Source organism: Coffea arabica, chromosome 2c (assembly GCF_036785885.1).
Source record: "Coffea arabica cultivar ET-39 chromosome 2c, Coffea Arabica ET-39 HiFi, whole genome shotgun sequence".
In the NCBI taxonomy this organism is placed as follows: domain Eukaryota; kingdom Viridiplantae; phylum Streptophyta; class Magnoliopsida; order Gentianales; family Rubiaceae; genus Coffea; species Coffea arabica.
This window is the reverse complement of record NC_092312.1, coordinates 24,648,698-24,666,076: the sequence shown is the minus strand read 5'-3', so window position 1 is coordinate 24,666,076 and position 17,379 is coordinate 24,648,698. Positions and strand designations below refer to the sequence as shown.

The 17,379-nt window shown below is 34.5% G+C and overlaps 4 protein-coding genes across 6 annotated transcripts; 2 read left to right on the top strand and 2 right to left on the bottom strand.

The window, feature by feature from the left end:
- Positions 1–2,156: 2,156 nt before the first annotated feature.
- Positions 2,157–2,645, bottom strand: LOC113724137 (uncharacterized). The gene has a single exon (XM_027247074.1). It carries the CDS (start codon positions 2,643–2,645, stop codon positions 2,157–2,159), a length of 489 nt encoding a protein of 162 aa, XP_027102875.1.
- Positions 2,646–5,255: 2,610 nt separating this feature from the next.
- On the top strand, positions 5,256–8,229 carry LOC113727026 (uncharacterized). Of its 2 annotated transcripts, none has more exons than XM_027250984.2 (5): positions 5,256–5,551; positions 5,663–5,703; positions 5,974–6,079; positions 6,372–6,430; positions 7,838–8,229. In XM_027250984.2, the coding sequence occupies exons 1-5, from the start codon at positions 5,444–5,446 to the stop codon at positions 7,884–7,886; spliced, it is 363 nt and encodes a 120-aa protein (XP_027106785.1). In that variant the 5' UTR covers positions 5,256–5,443; the 3' UTR covers positions 7,887–8,229. The 2 variants fall into 2 exon arrangements, with proteins under 2 accessions (XP_027106785.1, XP_027106784.1); XM_027250983.2 differs by having other exon boundaries at positions 5,270–5,551; positions 5,654–5,703.
- A 2,034-nt stretch (positions 8,230–10,263) lies between these two features.
- LOC113727025 (large ribosomal subunit protein mL43-like) lies at positions 10,264–12,866 on the top strand. Of its 2 annotated transcripts, XM_027250982.2 has the most exons (4): positions 10,264–10,396; positions 10,502–10,555; positions 12,015–12,084; positions 12,183–12,866. In XM_027250982.2, the coding sequence occupies exon 4, from the start codon at positions 12,280–12,282 to the stop codon at positions 12,637–12,639; it is 360 nt and encodes a 119-aa protein (XP_027106783.2). In that variant the 5' UTR covers positions 10,264–10,396; positions 10,502–10,555; positions 12,015–12,084; positions 12,183–12,279; the 3' UTR covers positions 12,640–12,866. The 2 variants fall into 2 exon arrangements, with proteins under 2 accessions (XP_027106783.2, XP_071931555.1); XM_072075454.1 differs by lacking the exon at positions 10,502–10,555 and having other exon boundaries at positions 10,287–10,396.
- Positions 12,867–13,143: 277 nt separating this feature from the next.
- LOC113727024 (uncharacterized) lies at positions 13,144–16,569 on the bottom strand. Its single transcript, XM_027250980.2, has 4 exons — positions 16,397–16,569; positions 14,298–14,424; positions 14,124–14,196; positions 13,144–13,588 (listed from the first exon to the last, which is right to left on the bottom strand). The coding sequence occupies exons 1-4, from the start codon at positions 16,422–16,424 to the stop codon at positions 13,319–13,321; spliced, it is 498 nt and encodes a 165-aa protein (XP_027106781.1). The 5' UTR covers positions 16,425–16,569; the 3' UTR covers positions 13,144–13,318.
- Positions 16,570–17,379: the final 810 nt, after the last annotated feature.

Here is a 17,379-nt window from a genome sequence, read left to right as displayed (position 1 = left end):
TTTCAAATAGATAATGGAATATACATTCTTTAATGGGATAATTTCAAAAACCTCTGCTCAGGTTTTTGACAGTTTCACTTGGGACTTTCAAACTTTAAAAAATCTTACTTGGCTTCCTTACTTTAAGTATTTTGTTTCATATATAACCCATTTTAAAATAGAATATTAAAAAATTCATTTTGAGAGAGTAAATATATTCTCATTCCAAATTCGCCCTTTTGTTGTCTAACTTTTTATTACCACAATTATGAGTATATTAATAATAACAAATTAAAAACAAAAACAAAAGATATGAAGATTTATTCTAACTAGACAAAATGTAGTGTGTTTTTTAAATATCAAACGTTAATATTTGAATGATTATTAAAGTTTTTGCAAATTACAAAGATAATATTTTCTTTCTCATATGCTGTGTTTTGAGTTAATTTAAGAAGTTTTATGATAAATCTTTTACATATTTTTCAATTTTATAATTTTTTCCAAATCGATGGCTTGAAAAATTAAAGATATAAGATACTAAAAATTATATATAAATTTGTTTGTATTGTTTTCAAGCTAATACAAAAATAGATTCTCATAGTTGTAAATTATTGCAATTTATTTGTAAGAGTATTATAAGTCATTATTCATAATTTTAAATAATTTAACATTTCTTGTTCAAATCAATGACACAAAAATATTAAAGAAATTTTTTGATCTTGTTATCTATTAAAGAATTTTAAAGTTTCATTAAAGAACAATATCGATCAATTAAGAGATAAATTTAGTCTGTTATGATAATTAAGCACAAGAAAAATACAAATTTGGATTGAAATTGTATCCTTTCTCGAAAATGAGATTTTTAATATTATATTTTGAAATGGATTTCAAAAGTTACGAAAAAGTTTAAAGTAGAGGAACCAAGCAAAATTTTTTAAATTTTAAAGGCGCCGAATGAAATAGCAAGAAATCTCCCCTGAAATTTTTGACCCGCTTTAATAGTAAACTCTGCTAAGAAGAAGCGAAGAACTGAAGAAGTTCACTAATTCCTTTAGGGTACTTTCAACCACTCATTGTAGTTTTTATACAATTTAGTGTAAATGCAAACAATTTAGGTTTCATTGTGAATTTTGTTTGTATTCAAGTTTAGTGGGAACTACATCAAATATAGTAAGAATTACACCAATCGAACAAAATGGTGCAAAACTTATCTAAACCCTGTCCCATTCCTTTTCTATAAATACTCATTCCAGATTCATAAGTTTGTACATTCTCCTCACATACCATTCATAAATGACAAAAATCACAGAGAATTAAATAGGAAAGATAAATACCTTATAGCTAAACTCTCAAAAATATTTGGATGCTTATTTAATCCAAGTCCACGGTAGATATGCATAATGGATGCTTTCAGTTTATATGTTGCGGTTTACAAATCAAAGCTGGTGCTTCTAAGCCTTTTATATATGATGCTGAAATCTTCATAGAGTTGCAGCATGAAGCATCTTAAACTATAAGATTATTTAACCTTTTCCTTGTTTATTTTCAATTGAAGCTGCAGTAAGTGCCAGTTGAAGAATTGAAGGAATGATTCAAACGAAAAAAGATTTTATTTCAACTAGGAGAGCTGCAACAATGAACACACAACAACAAACAATTCCAAATGAATTAGATTATGCATCAAACCCATCTTTAAATTGACTTAAGCTGCACAACTAAAACCATTTTAAGAGTTGGTCAACCGAAAACAAATTAAGGTAGAATGTCAATGGGAATAGTGAAAATTATAAAGAAAAATATGAAGAGAAACTAAGAAGAAAATATCCAAGAAAGTAAGGGAGATCAGGATTACATTCTTTTTTTTTTTTTTTCTTTTCTTCTATGAGCTGGATCGAAAAAGTAGTCGTTTCCCTTCTTAAGTTTTAATGATCAGCATCAACAATTTACGTCCCAAATACTAATACACCATAAAGATGTTGTCACATTGGCCGACCAAGATTTATCAATTTGTTCTCAACAATTCATCTGATATTTCCATCAAATAATCTCATTATCTATCCATGATAGTAAAAGATTAATCTCCACTTATTAATGCATAGGAGATCACGATACAAACTATCCTCATATTCCACAAAAAAGACCAAAAAAAAAAAGGGAAGAATTACCCATAACTCCTATCATGAAGATGAAACGCCTAAATGTAATGGCATCTCGCATTCTTTAGAAGAGGCAACCGATGGATCTTGGTGGCTTTCTTGACCATTGCTGTTTTCGCTATCCATTACAACCACACCACCAAATTGCACATGTTTTCCTTCGCGTGGAGAATTCACAGCAGCAGCAGAAGCAGCAGATGGCTGATCGTTAATGGATTCATTTCTTGCCATTGCGTTGTTTGAAATCGTGGCGTTCCTCTTCCTTGACAATCTTCGATCATTAAGACCATTATGACGACAACAAGCTTTTATGCACGTATATATATATGTAAAAACCCAAAAAATCCATGGGGCACCTATCAAAATGAATGCTGCAATCGGAAACCATGGTTCAGAGACTGAAGGCATGAAAACATACATAGCCAGGAGGACTCCACCGGTCGTTACGCATACACAAAATATGGAAGAGATCAAAGGAACCCTACAATCTCCTTCCCTTGATTCCTCCATTCTTGTTTAATTTTTTGCACAAGGGCCTGTCACCCTCTATAGATGTTGTAGATCCTCTATTCCTTTTTTTTTCCCTTTTGGGATTTTCTTTCTCTGTCTTTAGGTTAAATTTTTTTTCTCTTTTTTCTTTTTTTTTTGTTGGGAAGAAGCTGATGTTCAAGAATGTTTCATTTGTCTTCCAGATCTAGGGTTGAGTTGCAAGAAAATTATGTAATGATGAAATTTTTCAAGAAGGAAAACAAGGGGAGAATAATGCGGGAAGCTTTTTTATGAGAATATTGATCAAGGGAGTTGTATATGGTGATGCATTTTGACGCAAAAATCAGTTTTGCTAGTAGAAAACTAATTCTACTTATTTAGTTTTTGCCAAGAAAGAAAAATAGCTAGTTTCAAGAATTGAACATTATCGTAAGACGTTTAAGGAAAAAAAAAAAAAAAACTCTTATTCCATGAGCTGAATGAGAGATAAACCGTAGGGAAGGGAAACAAAAGTAGCTTAATCTTTTCCTAATTAAAATTTGTGGATTACTAAAAGAACTAGGCCATGAGAATTATATCAAGGTAAGGGACAAAAAAATTTTTATCGTGGACCAACCTGAAATAAGAGTAAATTGACATCATGAATGACAAAATTTTGTTATATCACATAACGGCCCGAGCTTTAAACTACTCTAAAAGACGGAAATGGAAAACTAATTCATTACAGTCAATGGATAATCACAAGTGACAATTATCTCAGGTGTAGATGAATTAGGCAACGGCAACTAAATCGAGCATCTTGTCTTGAAGACAATCTTAGAATCAACCAAATAAAATACTATCAGCATTTTAAATTCACTATAAAAACAATTGTAAGTCTCTTCAAAGCAGTAATTATTATTGAAGTACGATCATGAGATTATTAGCAAAAAGAAGTATTCCACGTCCGAGTTTGCTTTCTAAAATTTGTTATTTCCAAACAGTGAAGGTTTTCGAGTGAAGGGAATTAGGAGTGAAAGAAGGTTATGGGATAGGAAATTAATCAAACTATTCAACTCGAACAATTTGACTCATTCACATCCAAATCATAAATGTTTGGAATTCATATTATGCAAGGAGACATTGTTTTTGCTAATTCAAATTGAATGATGATATAAAATCAGTCTATTTCCGGCATCATATCCATAGTTAGCGCATTCGTCATAGTTAGCAGCTCCAACTCCATATCAAGGTCATGATTGATATTGTCACTAGCATCAATATCGTCACTATCATCAATATTGATGTCACCAATAAGAAAACCTTTAGACTTGTTTTCCAGGAACTTGTTTAGAAATATAGTAACTTGATAAAAGGCTCGACACGAACTCAACATTTACCAAGTTTAAGTCGAGTTCGAGTTATAGGATAAGGTAATCGATTCAAATTCCAGTAGAAAAAATCAAAACTCGAGTACTCATCAAACTTTATGAAGTAGTGTATTTATCTATAAAAATTATGAAATTTAATAAAAAAATCGAACTTGAAAACTTAATTAAACTTGATTAAACTCAATTTGATTGAATTTGAACCTGAGCTTGAGTAAGGTAAAATGAACTCGAACTATACTTCAAAGAATTTGACGAGCTCGAGTTCAACCTCAAACTCAGCATTTTTACTTGAGTAGAGGTTGAGTAGTGCACTACTACTCGAGCTCTATTTGAACTCAACTTGACTTGATAGCAGTTCTATTTTGGAATCAATTGTGTAGATATCAAAACCTTGGAGAGAAAACGTAAAGCCATCACCACCATGATTCAAGATATTGTCCCACAAATAAAACTTCAATTTCCAATCAATCTTCCTACAAAAAGAAAATTACCTCGAAGGTTACTTTTCAGTTTTGCCCCCGACTTCATCAATGATGTATAAATTTTTAAAGTTCTAGTTAAAGACTCATTTCAATCATGACTTAAAATAATATACCTTTTAAACTCAATGCCATTCACAATTACGGCAATTAGCAAATCTAATTAGGGATTCTAAATTACAGCAATTAGCATAACTTTTTAGTGGTAGATGAATAAATTTTTTGGAGAAACTTCAATGCAGATCAAAAGAATGTATAATTTTGAGCAAGAAATCAAGTTAAGCTACATTGAAATAAGTGTGTAACAAATCAAAATTTTATGCTAGTGTAAGTAAGAAATAGATGTGAACAGAAGAAACACTACTTTTAATTAATAAATATTAAAAATGTTCCTTACTCCTTAGTTAAAAAAACTATAAATCTACAAGGCATACTGCATAACCAACTCCCAATAGAGGAGTTGGCCGTCACATTAATAGTGGAGTGGAAGGTCAGAGATTCAAACCTTGCCTCCTATCAATGTGCCTCTATATGGGAATTGTTCTAAATTCATACGGGTGAGTGGTGCACCCATCTGATTTGATAGTGGTTCAATTCCCGTCAGATTCTCTCGAGGGTTCCATCCCTCCTTAAGAGTAGAAGTATGTTGTGTTAGACTAGATGTGCCGTTACGAAAAAAAATACAAGGCATACAGCATACTCTACTTTGAAAACATCAAAACGAATTCTTCTCCCTTTCCATATTTGAAAAGGACATAAAACTAATATTTTCTTCTTTGGGTCAGCAAAAACACCAATTTCTAAACGAAAGGGAAAATAAGAAATTAAACTAATCCGGAGGGCACAAAACTGCAAATATTCAGCATTCCAAGTTTCCAACACCACCACTTTCCATAAAACTACACAGTTTTCCCCAGCCAGTGCTTCAAATCAGAGTGAGAAAACCAACCTCATAAACAAGAGCTAGAACATGAGTTTCCTTAAACAACACAAAAGTTGCATAGTTTTAACCATATGGGCTCTTGTTTTTCTGCTTTCCTCCATTGATGTAGCAGCTAAATCTCGTCAGCCAATCTCTGTAAGTTTACCCTTTTATTTTATTTTTTGCTGTCAGGTGTGATCTTGACATAATTTTTAAGGTTTTATGATCTTTTTCCTCTTATTCATTTATTTTTGAGAGGAATCCGAGATTCGAGAGAGAAGAAACCAGTGCTATGCAGACATCGAAAGGTACTTTCAGTTTAAAGAAAGTTTTTTTTTTCTTTTTTCAAATTGTGTCTATTTCTCGAGACTAACTCAATTAGATACGCGTTTAAGATGGAAAGTTAGGGGTTTTTGACGGGTTTTGTGTATAATTATCATTATTTGGCTTAAAAGGGGGTGATAGTCAAGAAGAAAGGAATCATTCTGTTTTATCTTTAATTTATTGTGTTTTACTTAGTCTTGTGGTGTTTTGGTATGTCTAATTTTTTGTTGAATGGTGCAATTTTTGGTGAATAGTGGATTATGGGGTCAGCAATGTAAATCTTCCAAGATAGCAAAGGAGAATTGTGCCTTGAATTGCCTCTCACCAACCTGTTATCAGCTCGTCTATGAGAGTGATCCGGTAAGGATCAAAGTCGGTCTGGAAAATTTTTGTATGGATTTTTATGTAAAAAATTACGATTTGACTGATTTTATTGCAAAAAGAGTTTGTTTTGATACTACATTGTTTGAGATGATTCAGGATTAAATGGACTGGTATGAACTTTGATAGTAGCATCTAGTTGATTTTGCTTTTTGGAAAAGGAAAAGGAAAATGAATGTTAATAATGGTACTTGTGGTCTGCTTGTTCAATTTTTGTGGTGGCTGATGATTAATCTGAATTTTCTTCTTTTTTTTGGTTTTCTTGAATTAGTTGGAAGAAGGAGAAAAAGATTACATCAGGAGTCAAGAGTACAAGTACTGCATGCACAAGTAAGACAGATGCCTTGTATATCTGGAGAATTATATGGAATATCATGTTTTAATGTTTCTTTTGCCATGTGCCTTGCTTAACTGCATTAGCATCTACGATGATAATTAATCCAGAATGATTGATAGAATATGTTGCCTGTGGGTTCTTTAAATGTGTTTTGCATCCATTACGACATTTTATGATGCTCATTTCACTTTCAAAACTCAGATTGAATCAATCGTTGCCTTTTCTATTTGTGGAAAAGATGTGAAACATAAATAATTGCATCACTACAGCTCCACAAGCTTACTGTTTGGTGAGAAAAGCCAAATAATTGCCTGTTGACTCAAGGGTGGAAGAGTAAGGTAAGAGAAACAATAATAGTATGAGAAAATTCTAGCAGCTACATTAACTAGTATCAGGGCCTCTTCTTCCAAAGTCTTGGTAGAATGAAATGCATGATTAGGCGAGGAGAGATTAGTTGAAAATTGAGTAGTTTGTAGAGATTGATTCCAGTAAAATCCGCATGTCATGAAATATTGGAATTCAACTGTTACTCAACCTTAAATTTGAAGAGACTCTGTGTCATGCTGAAACGATTTATTCATCAGAAAGTCGAATGGTTATGATAACATAACCAACAGGCTTATTGATAACATAAATGAAAGTGCTTTACTGCTCAAGAAGCAAAACGATCTCAACAGTGTTTTGGATTACAAGAGGAAGGCAGTAGATGAAATCTGTGGCAGTTGATATTTGGGAATTATATTTTGGAGAATTTTTATCTTAATACTGGGAGGATTCCCTAAACCCGCTGCCCGTTGTGAATCAGTAAGGTCCAGTGAGGAGTAGTTCAGAAGAAAACTGTGTTGGCCAGCTCAAGTCCATGTCCTCCATTGCATTACCCTTTAGGGACATCCTGTCAAAGGCACAATTCTCATTTAGTAACAAAATGAGTTTTCAGTGACTAGCCAGGTTATACCAGGAGAATTCTATACCGCAACTTCAGGAGGCATTTGGCAAGGCCCATGAGGCCTGAAGCCGGTGGGATTCAGTGGCTTAGATTAGACGATCATTTTTTTGGGACAGTGATAATGGTGGAGGGACCAATATTAATCTAAATTAAACTGTGCCCATTCACTAGGAAGATATCCCCAAATACTAAACCAGTTTGCACCCTCAATCAAGATAGCTTTACAATCATCAGTAATTAGAATATAAGCTGCATGTCTCTGTGTTCTGCAACAGCTGTAATGATTTCTTTTTTATCTCAAGTTACACATCTCTACATTGTTTACTTGTCTATAATTAACTATGATAATCACTTGATCCCTAATCATCTGTCACTCTTTCATCCTTCCTGTTTTATCTTTTGTTTCTTTTCAATGTTGCTGCTGCTTATCAGAAGTTTGTTTCTTTTTTGGCAGAGTATCTTTAGGAGAGAGCCTGGATGATATTAGAGGGGCCTTTGATTAGCATGCACGGGGATGGAAGTTTTTAAAATTCTACTGTTCTATATGTATCTCAGCATGGCCAAACAAGATCAGATGGATGTCGTGCATTGGGGTGGGAAGTGGTGTGGGTTGTTGGGGGGGGGGGGTCGGGGTTTGGAAGCATATTAGGTGGGAAAGGAATTAGGAGGTCTCTTTGTATTGCTCATTGACGTTCACTCTCCAGACTGGAATTGGCTCAGTTCATCGTTTTCAGTTTCACAAGTGTAAAGCTACCTAAACCAAATGATGCTTGTTGTTTGGATCATGTACATAGTCCTTTTTGGTTATTATGGAAATCTTAATACCAGCGCAATCATATTGGTATATTTGTACCTGTGCCGTAAGAAATTGGCTCTCTGGATATTGATTAGTGCTGGATTGGCCGTTTATTGCTGATTTGCTGGCTTTCTGACCAAAAATTTCCACAAGAAGATGATTTGATGAATGACTGGGAAATTCTTAAAAAAGCATAATATAAAGCTAGTACCTGGCAAACTAGTTCCATCCATTCTTATTGCAGTTTATCGAATTTACAATACAGGAACTTATTAGACTGTGGTTAATTAACAACTTTTTAAAGCAGGTCTAAGCGAGCTCGTTTTGGCGTGGTAGAGGAAGCAATTGAACGTGAAATTTCTCCCAGAACGCCATAGTTGAATAAGGCCAACTAACTAAATTGTAGGACTGAAAAGGCATCAATTGGATGGTAGGAGTTGATAGTGGCATTTCATATACGGAGTGACGCAAATAAACTAGAAATACTAAGGACTGAAACAAGTGAACTAGGAAAAACAGTGAAGAAATGAGTGGGAATTCAACAACAAACAAAGACATGCAATGGTAACAGTGCAGAAAGCTCAAGAGGAGTGGATGGAATACAGTCAAGCATACAAAGATTCGGAGAAGATGAGCACAGAAGAAACAGCAGCTAACCAAACTCAAGAGGACAGAAGTGGAGGATGCAGAGTTGATTAAAGTGAGTATTGCTACTCACAGGAGACCGAACACTGATGAGGTTGGCATAGGTATGACTGCTATGATCGAAGGGGATATCATAGTGGTAGCTTGGGCAATGCATGAAAGAAGCTACAACTGTCAAACAACTGGATGAAGTTGAGGCAATTAAGCTAGTCATAAGCAAACTGGCAATGAAGAGGTGGAGGAAAATCATAACCCAGAGCTGCAATAAGCAATTACTCCAGCAGATCCAATCTCGTAGTGTGACAAATATCAAAATGCACACTCTAGTTGAGGATATACTGAGCTTAAGAGCTTTGTTTTACATGTGCTCCTTTTGCCTTATGACTAAGAATGATAACCATGTCAGTAATAGAATTAATGACTGTGTTTTAGCCATTTTACATGATGGGGAAAGGATTAATCCTCTATGCTATTGATGCACTTTTTTGTATAGAAATGAACAGCCTTTGCTCCAAAGTGTAAAGGTTATCATGATTAATACAAGTTTGTTATTGTTTCGGGGAAAAAAAAAAAACAAATGAACTAGAATTGTATGGAGTTTAAAGAAAAAAAGTGAAGAAAAGGGGATAGATACGTAAATAAAAATTTGTGTTGTAGACATATAATGATAAAATTAACATTTAAAAAGTTGTATAAAAACTCAGCCAGCTTTCAGTCCTTTTTGACGGACTAGGCAGAAAACTTTTTTAAACTGTAGCCTCAGTTTGTTTTACTTTTCATGGCGAAAAAGCTCCTAAATAAAAGTTAAAATTAATATTTCTCTTCCTTTCCTTTCTTTTTCACCTGAATCTTCAACTCCCAAACGAGAAGTCTTAGATAACTAATCAAGGAAGGATAGAATGCAAGAGTAAGAAAGTTGAGGGACAAAATTATGCTTTAGTCCTTTTGTATTCGACTTGTTTCACTTTCTCTTGATTTTTATCAATTGCACCAATTCAGTCCCTTTATTATTCATTAGCCAATAACTTATCTCACTCAACACAAAATTTTCACAAAAACAATGGGAAGATAAACACTAATTAAGACTACCATAATATGGATAACTTTGGAGTTTTCACTGCATCATGGACTTAGAAAAATCAAAAAAATATCAGTTTTAGACATATTACAAAGAAAGAAAGTTAGTGTGCCGCATGCACAATTATCGTATTATATAATTTAAATTTATTGCCCACAATCTTTATGTAGTATTAAAATTCTTTGTGTTTGCACATAATGCATTCGAACATGTATATTCCAAAACATGTATAGTAGACAAAATATGCAATAGAGCCTTACAAGAGGTGTGTCAATGTTACGAGGAAAGAAAAAGAAGGAAGAAAAGAAGAAAGGACCTATTCTAAAATTCAGAAAAGCGGGGCGCTATTAGCCTCTAAAGACAGCACGAGTTTCCGTAAAATCGCACCGATAGTAAGTCAGTGTGCAACTTGTATGGCCTCAGTACCTTCATCGTCTGCACCAAAGCCCTCCAACACAGCCGCCGCAGAATCTCACCGGGACATTCTCAAACAGGCAAGTCTTTCAATTCTAGGTTGTGGGTTTGTTCATAAATGTCAGAAATTCAAGAAATATTAATGGTTTTTTTGTCGTTGTTGTTGTTGTTGTTGAATAATACAGATAAGGAGTCACGAAATTGCCATAGCTGAGCTCAACAGTCTATCCTCTTCAAGGGTATGCATGTGATTAAAGAAAGTAGGAAAGAAATATGTTATTTCCTCTTTTTTTTTTGGTTAAAAATCATGTTATAAGATGGCATTTGGGAGTATAGGAGTATATAAATTCTTGGTCCCTGAAGATGGAGCAAGTAATTGACATGTATCAGGCTGTCCAAAAGAGAAAATAAGAGAAAATGTATCTGTCGTTTGAAATTTGTTACTTACAGTTATTGAGAAGATTTAGTTTAGTGGGCTGGAAGTTTTATGTGGTTTCCTTAAGATATGTCAGGAGATGGGACTGACTGGTTGTGACTACTGAAAATCTTGTCTTTTTTCCCCTCCTTGACTCTTGAGATCATTAGGACAAGGGGTCCAGTCATAGAGAAAGAACAAACACTAGTGTAGATTTAACCCTTAACCTGTATATTGAAATAGATTTAAGTCTAATTGCCGATAAGGATCTGTTGAAGGATTTCTGCAGAAGGGAAGAGCATAGACAAGCTTGGTAGGTTTTGGAGCAAAAACTAAGAAAATAAATAAATAAAAGAGTGAGAAAAATGTTCAACTGTTCTCTTTGGTGAGTTTGTAATATACAATTGAGTTACCAAGCAGAGAAATGAGAAGCCAATGTTTGATTATGGGTTCATGCAGTCCACTACTGTTGAGTGGAGAAAAGGTGGGAAGTTTCTATAAGGGGAAAAAATTTTGTGCATCTGTTCTGTTAATGAAGTGGAAACTTTCGTGTCCCATAGTTTTTCACTTTTTTTAAGTTTGTTATAGTTTTTATAGTTCGTTTGTCTTATGTATTGTGTTACATTGACTAAAGATGTAGTATAAGTAGGGGGTAAAACCATTTTTTGTCTTGAAACTTAGGATTTTGTGCTTTAGTTTGTGCTCCATGGTGCATATAGGTTGTTTGGTAATACAAAGTAGACATTTAGATGAGAATTTAAAGGTGCATATCCTTTAAGCTTTTTAGTTACAGAAGATGAGTACCTTTTCAACATTTCTCATTCGTTTATTTCTCCAAGCCTTGAGACATAAAGATCTAGATAAAGCGTGTTTCTTCTTGAATAATGGAGGTCCAATTAGGGGTAGGGGTGGATGGACATAGCTGAACCAAGTTCAATATATCTGACTCTCAAGCTTGGTTTGATTTCTTAAGGGTTGAGTTTGGTCTGATTAGAATCTGAGCTAAGTTGGTGAGTTTCATTAAATTAGGCACAATTCTGATACTATCCCTTTCCAGAGGATGGGGGAGCTAAATAACATTTGTCTAGTGAGTATTAAATTCATTTTGTTAACCATGGTCAATTCCTATTCAAGTTTAGCACTGTCTGGAAAGAACTTGACTGCCCTATTGTGTCTAGTTTGCAACAATTAACTGCTCCAACTGCAGATTATTATGATTCGAATATGGTGAAGTTGCCTTAAGCCTTTAACCCATTTAAGTATTTATATTGCTTGATTCTCAGGGTGTCTACCAGAGAAACGGGAACATTCTTTTTCGTACAACTATCCAGAAAGCAATTGCTTTAGAACAGAGTGAGAGATCTTCCACTGAATTCCATGGTTGCCTCCTATTTTCTGTGTTTATTCTAGTACTGTTTTTTTCTTATTGCTGTTGTTTGATTATTGGACAGAACAATTGGATATTGCCAAAGTCAAGGTGCAGCAGCTGAGTGATTAAAATCAAGCTCCAAAACCAAGCTCATTGTTTACTCTTTAAACTCTATTGAGATGGCACTAAGAGGTGTCTGGCAGTTAAATAAGCTGATTGTTAGCTATTGTGATTGGGGAGGGAGTAGCCGAGGTGTTAGAGCATTTATGGAATCTCATTTGCCAGCTTTTAAAGAGATCTCCCCCCAGCTGGAGGTTGTATCGGAGCTTAATCGTGGTCAGCATCCATATTTGAAGGGACTGTATAGGAACAAAAATGAGCGGGTTGTATCTGTTAAAAATATGACTCCCGAGGACATACTACTATGTGCAACCAGGCTAAGAAATTCACTTGGAAGAAAGGTGGTCAAATTGAAAACTCGGCACGTTACCAAGCACCCTAGTGTTCAGGGTACCTGGACAACAGAATTGAAGATGTGAGCTAACAAAGAGAGTTACTGATATCTAATCTATTCCGGGGGTTTGGAACTCACCTAGTTTGTTCTTCCAAGTCTTTTGTCAATAAATTCATATGTTTTGGTGATGCAAATACAGTTCCTCGAGTTTTATTAGGTTACTTTTGTGTTCGAATTGTGGGGAGGGTTGTTTCATGTTCCTTCATTACTGAAGTAAGCTGGCCCATACAATTGATGACTCTGCTTTTGATACGCGACTATGCTATTGGTTCCTAATGCATTGTTTTGTCAAACCCAATATGTAAAACCATATAAATAGCTGTCGGACTTAGAATGTTAATGTTCCTGATAAACTGACAATAAGCTCGACTTCTTCTTGGCAGACAGTTTAACCATGCATCTATATGTACCAATACCTCCCACAAAAATGGGCAAGATTAATTATGGCATGAAAGCGATCTTGATGATTGTATCTTGCCACCAAGAAAGAAACAAAACAAGGACAAGTGGCCCATAATTTACCTTTACATGCCAAAAGTAATTCAGTATATATATATATATATATGAAGTTTGTTGCCAGACATTCCAACCATAGCACGTATTGTCAACAAACATAAGAAGCTTGAAAACTATAATCGCAGAAGTTCTAGCTTAGGTATTCAGTGCTACTTGGTATCTTTTTATTTACAAGAGGACTTAAGGATCTAATCCTTCAGAGCTGCTGCCTTCTGGAACAGAACAATTGCAAGAGTCACCAGAGATGCATAAACAGAATTAGGCAATTTCTGCACTACCTTTCCAATGCCAGGAACGCCTTCCGTTGTCCTCTTTGTCACCAGAGCAACAGTTGGTGCCACAGCCAAAGTGATGATCAATCCCTGACTAACCGTGATGAATGTATCTTTTGTTAGCTGTTGAATGAACTTCACAAACTCTTCACGGTTCAATTCACCGTCAAGGTTGATATCGCACTCCTGAACAACATAACCAATTCAGAATTCCACAGAGAGCAACTCTCACACAGTCAGCTGAATCAGAATGCTTACTATCCTTCTTATTGCTTAAGAGCTATGGCCTTTAATCATATTGCAAAAAAGTAGAAAGCTCACGGGTTAAATGTTTACTCTAGCATAAAACTGGTGGCCAAGATGAAGGTATCCTGTATACAATGTAGTTATGACAAGTACATGGATTAAATTCAGAAAAAGGTCTGAAAACAGTTATTGGATACTGTCACATTAGATCATCATTTGTTCTGTTAAGAAACTTCCAGATTGCGTTGGTGGCAGTTACATGATAAGATTTGCAGCCAGATTTATACTATTGTCAGGATAAGCTCAACAAATTTACTGCACAATCAATAAAATGTCAATACTGCCTCAGGAAGAGTGAATATGTAATAAAGTAATAAACTACTCAAATGGCAGATGTTATCTTAAGTCATTAACAAGCACTTTGGTTGCTATGTACTTCAGGTAACGATGTAGGAGAACAATATGTATTACACACCTGCATCAAGGCTCTGACTTGCTCCTTTGAGGGGGGATCAAAATGAGGCCCAGGCAAGCGCTTATTAATATCACTAACAATCAAAGAGTTGAACTGTGATAAGAATACTTCTACAAATACCATAAGTGGTCAGAATGCTAAGAGTTTGCTATATGTCTAGGAGTAATATTTTACTTGAACACCAAGAGCACAGCAATATACAGATCTTCAAATGTCAAATTAGCCCTTCCTTGTTCATTCTTGAAACGATCAAAGACCTTGTCTGTTATTTTTCTGATTTGCCTTTGTCTCCATTCCTTACCTGCATAAGGTGGTGAAAATGTGAATCTCATACAAACGCTGGCATGCTCTGGTAACTAGACAAGGAAGCTGGACCAAATGACCACAAGTTCACCAGGCACAATAAATAGTTAGTTATCTCAATGCACTTTGATGATTTTCTCTGATGTAGGCTAAAGATAATGATACTAAACCCAGCCAGAAAAAGAAAGAAAGACCATCCCAATTACTTGACCATGTAGTGAACCTCACTGATTTCTACAGTGCAACAAGATTCTTTAAACAGACTGCTTTGAGTTATAAATCCATTTCCACCTTGTTACAACTGCTAACAGTTAATTTTAACCTTAAAAATTTTTCAAAATACGTACCACTGTTTTGTCTTGGTGAACGGTTGCTTCCAAAATACACAATGTTTTACTAACTAGAACTATAGCACAACACTTCTAGGAGGATGTATCCATGTATGTTTATGGAAGAGTGTATCCCCAGTCCAAAAGAGGCACAAAACTAAATGGTGCTCCAAATGCTTCATTCAGGGTTTCCAATTTCCTCCAAAACTCTCGTGTTCATCTCCATTAATGTGAACACAAGATGGCCAGATGCTGTTGACTAATTCAAGTTACATTAGCAAGACATGATCCTTAGATGAACCAAACTATTTAACTTAGAACATTATTGCAAGACTCATACGTAAGGCAACCAGACCAAGTTGTTTTCCCCTACCAAGTCAAGAATGAATTTGCAGAAACTGCAACAAAGGTTTTCATATGTTTCATCAAATCAGCACATGAAAAAGCAAAGAAATTACAATATTTTGACACCAAGTCAAACAATGAAAATGGCAGCATAGACAACATATCCAACCAAAAGTCAAAACATCCCAATTCAAAAGAAAACAAGCTTGCTGAATCTCTGGAAGAAAAAAAAGAACTCAAGAAACCGATACACTGATTTTGGAATTAAAACATGGGACCATTTTCATAAGGGTTAGAGAATGACATCTTTATGAATGATCTCCATCAGAACCTAACATCAATACAAGGTGAGAAACCTATGCAAAATCCCATATTCTGATAGGCAGAAAATCATTTAATAAATTGTCAAAACGTTATACAAATGCATATAATTCAGCAGCATGACATTAATTTGTTGAGATGACAAAAAACAGTGAAATTGAAGCAAAATTTTGGGATTTTAAATTGCACCAGCAAATGAGAAAATTAAATTGATTATACAGAGGCAATGGTATGTTCATTCGTCTTAGAATAAAATCACATACAGATCTCAAAATCCAAATGAACAAGCTGAAATAATTCAACTTATCTTCTGCTATAAGCCCTCATTATTCTCCATACATATCAAGTGCTCCAACTTCACAACCAATTCAATTAGACCAAGGTACTACTAGAAACCTTTTTCCCCCCTCAGAATTCCTTTTCAAAAGGAAAAGAAATAACAAATTAACCATCAACCACGCCGCGGCCTCCCCCGCCCCAAAAAAAAAAAAAAAAAACCCCAAGTCCACCACGCCACCAAACCCAGAAAAATAAAGAAACGCAAAAGAAAGTTCCTATTTCTGATACGTACAACCTAAAGACCATTAGGCCGTGAAAAGTTGCAACTCTTATTTAAATGAACAAGACAATAAAGATAAGCATCTAATTTTTCAAGAATAGGATGTCAGTTAAATAATATGATAGCTTCCAAAAGTTTGACTTTTAACACAGCACTCGGAAACAATTCACTAATCCAGTAACATCCCAGAAAAAATTATTCATGGAGCGATGAAAATAATCCATTTATCAGCACTTACATCAATTAAATAACCAAACAAATGCATTCCCACTTGGATTAATAGACAAAAAGAACAAAATCAGTTCAATCGCTATAACTAAAACACAAAGAATTCAAGAAAACAGCGTGTCATGTGAGTTCGTATTTGCATGTTATTATACAACGCTAAAAGAAAAAGCTGAAATTCTTAATCTTACCTTGGACTTTGTCAAGAATTTGTCCCATGGCTTTGGAGCAGATGACAGGAGGAAGAGAAATGGGGCAGGGACGGTTTTCGTTGCAGGAAGAAGGTTTTTGCTTTCTGGAGATGAAGAGTAGCGTGCGCTAAGGACCTACTACAGAACATCTAGTGGTCTGCTGGTTCCCGTGAGATATTTTAATATTTGAGCTTTGGAGTTTGGAAGGTTGGTGGTCAATCATTCAATCAGGAGTTAAGATAATTACTACTATTACATAATAGTATACTATTGATGTATTGACACACACATAAAATTTATATTTTAAATTTAAATTTAAATTAATTATGATAATAATATATATTCAAAATAATTATCATGTATCTAAAAATATTTTATGTATAAATAAATATATATATATATATACTATTTAATCTTTAATCAATCAATCGCCACAACTAGAATTGCAAACAAATCAAATCGAATTGAGTTTTGATCTAATTGAATCGAGTTTCGATTCAATTTTACCAAATTTGAACTCGAACTCGAGTTTGATGTCAAATTCGAGCCAAGTTGAATTCAAACTTGAATCTGCTGGAGCTTAAATAATAAAAAATAATTATTTTATTGTTTAAATTAATAAAATAATAATTATTTTCTTAACAAATATTTAAATATTAGGAATATATATGTAATTTTACAAGTGAAATAAAAAATAACATATCTAGCACTCGCAAGTTAACAAGTTGAGTATTTTTATACTTGAATTTGAATTCGATGTTGACCAAGTTCGAGTCGAATTTTGATCAAACTGACTTGCGAGAAATCGTTAACTGGCTTGACTCGTTTATAGTCCTAACCACAACATGATGCCTTCCATTTTGCATTGAAAAACAACAAAATAGAGTCACTGTATTGACTTTGGACTTTGTTTCTCATTATTATCAATATTTCGGTAAATTTTAGATGATTGGGGAGGGGAGAGGGGTGGGTGGAGAAGAAGG

What these genes read in the sequence shown, in the direction of transcription:
- LOC113724137 (XM_027247074.1), bottom strand. Translation starts at nt 2,645, where the DNA reads ATGGAGGAATCAAGGGAAGGAGATTGTAGGGTTCCTTTGATCTCTTCC.
- LOC113727024 (XM_027250980.2), bottom strand. Translation starts at nt 16,424, where the DNA reads ATGGGACAAATTCTTGACAAAGTCCAAG. An exon ending in AATTCTTGACAAAGTCCAAG is followed by an intron (nt 14,425 to 16,396) that starts GTAAGATTAAGA and finishes CACCTTATGCAG; the next exon opens with GTAAGGAATGGAGACAAAGG. An exon ending in GCTGTGCTCTTGGTGTTCAA is followed by an intron (nt 14,197 to 14,297) that starts GTAAAATATTAC and finishes TTTGATTGTTAG; the next exon opens with TGATATTAATAAGCGCTTGC.
- LOC113727026 (XM_027250983.2), top strand. Translation starts at nt 5,444, where the DNA reads ATGAGTTTCCTTAAACAACACAAAAGTTGCATAGTTTTAACCATATGG. An exon ending in TGCTATGCAGACATCGAAAG is followed by an intron (nt 5,704 to 5,973) that starts GTACTTTCAGTT and finishes TTTGGTGAATAG; the next exon opens with TGGATTATGGGGTCAGCAAT. An exon ending in TCGTCTATGAGAGTGATCCG is followed by an intron (nt 6,080 to 6,371) that starts GTAAGGATCAAA and finishes TTCTTGAATTAG; the next exon opens with TTGGAAGAAGGAGAAAAAGA.
- LOC113727025 (XM_027250982.2), top strand. Translation starts at nt 12,280, where the DNA reads ATGGCACTAAGAGGTGTCTGGCAGTTAAATAAGCTGATTGTTAGCTAT.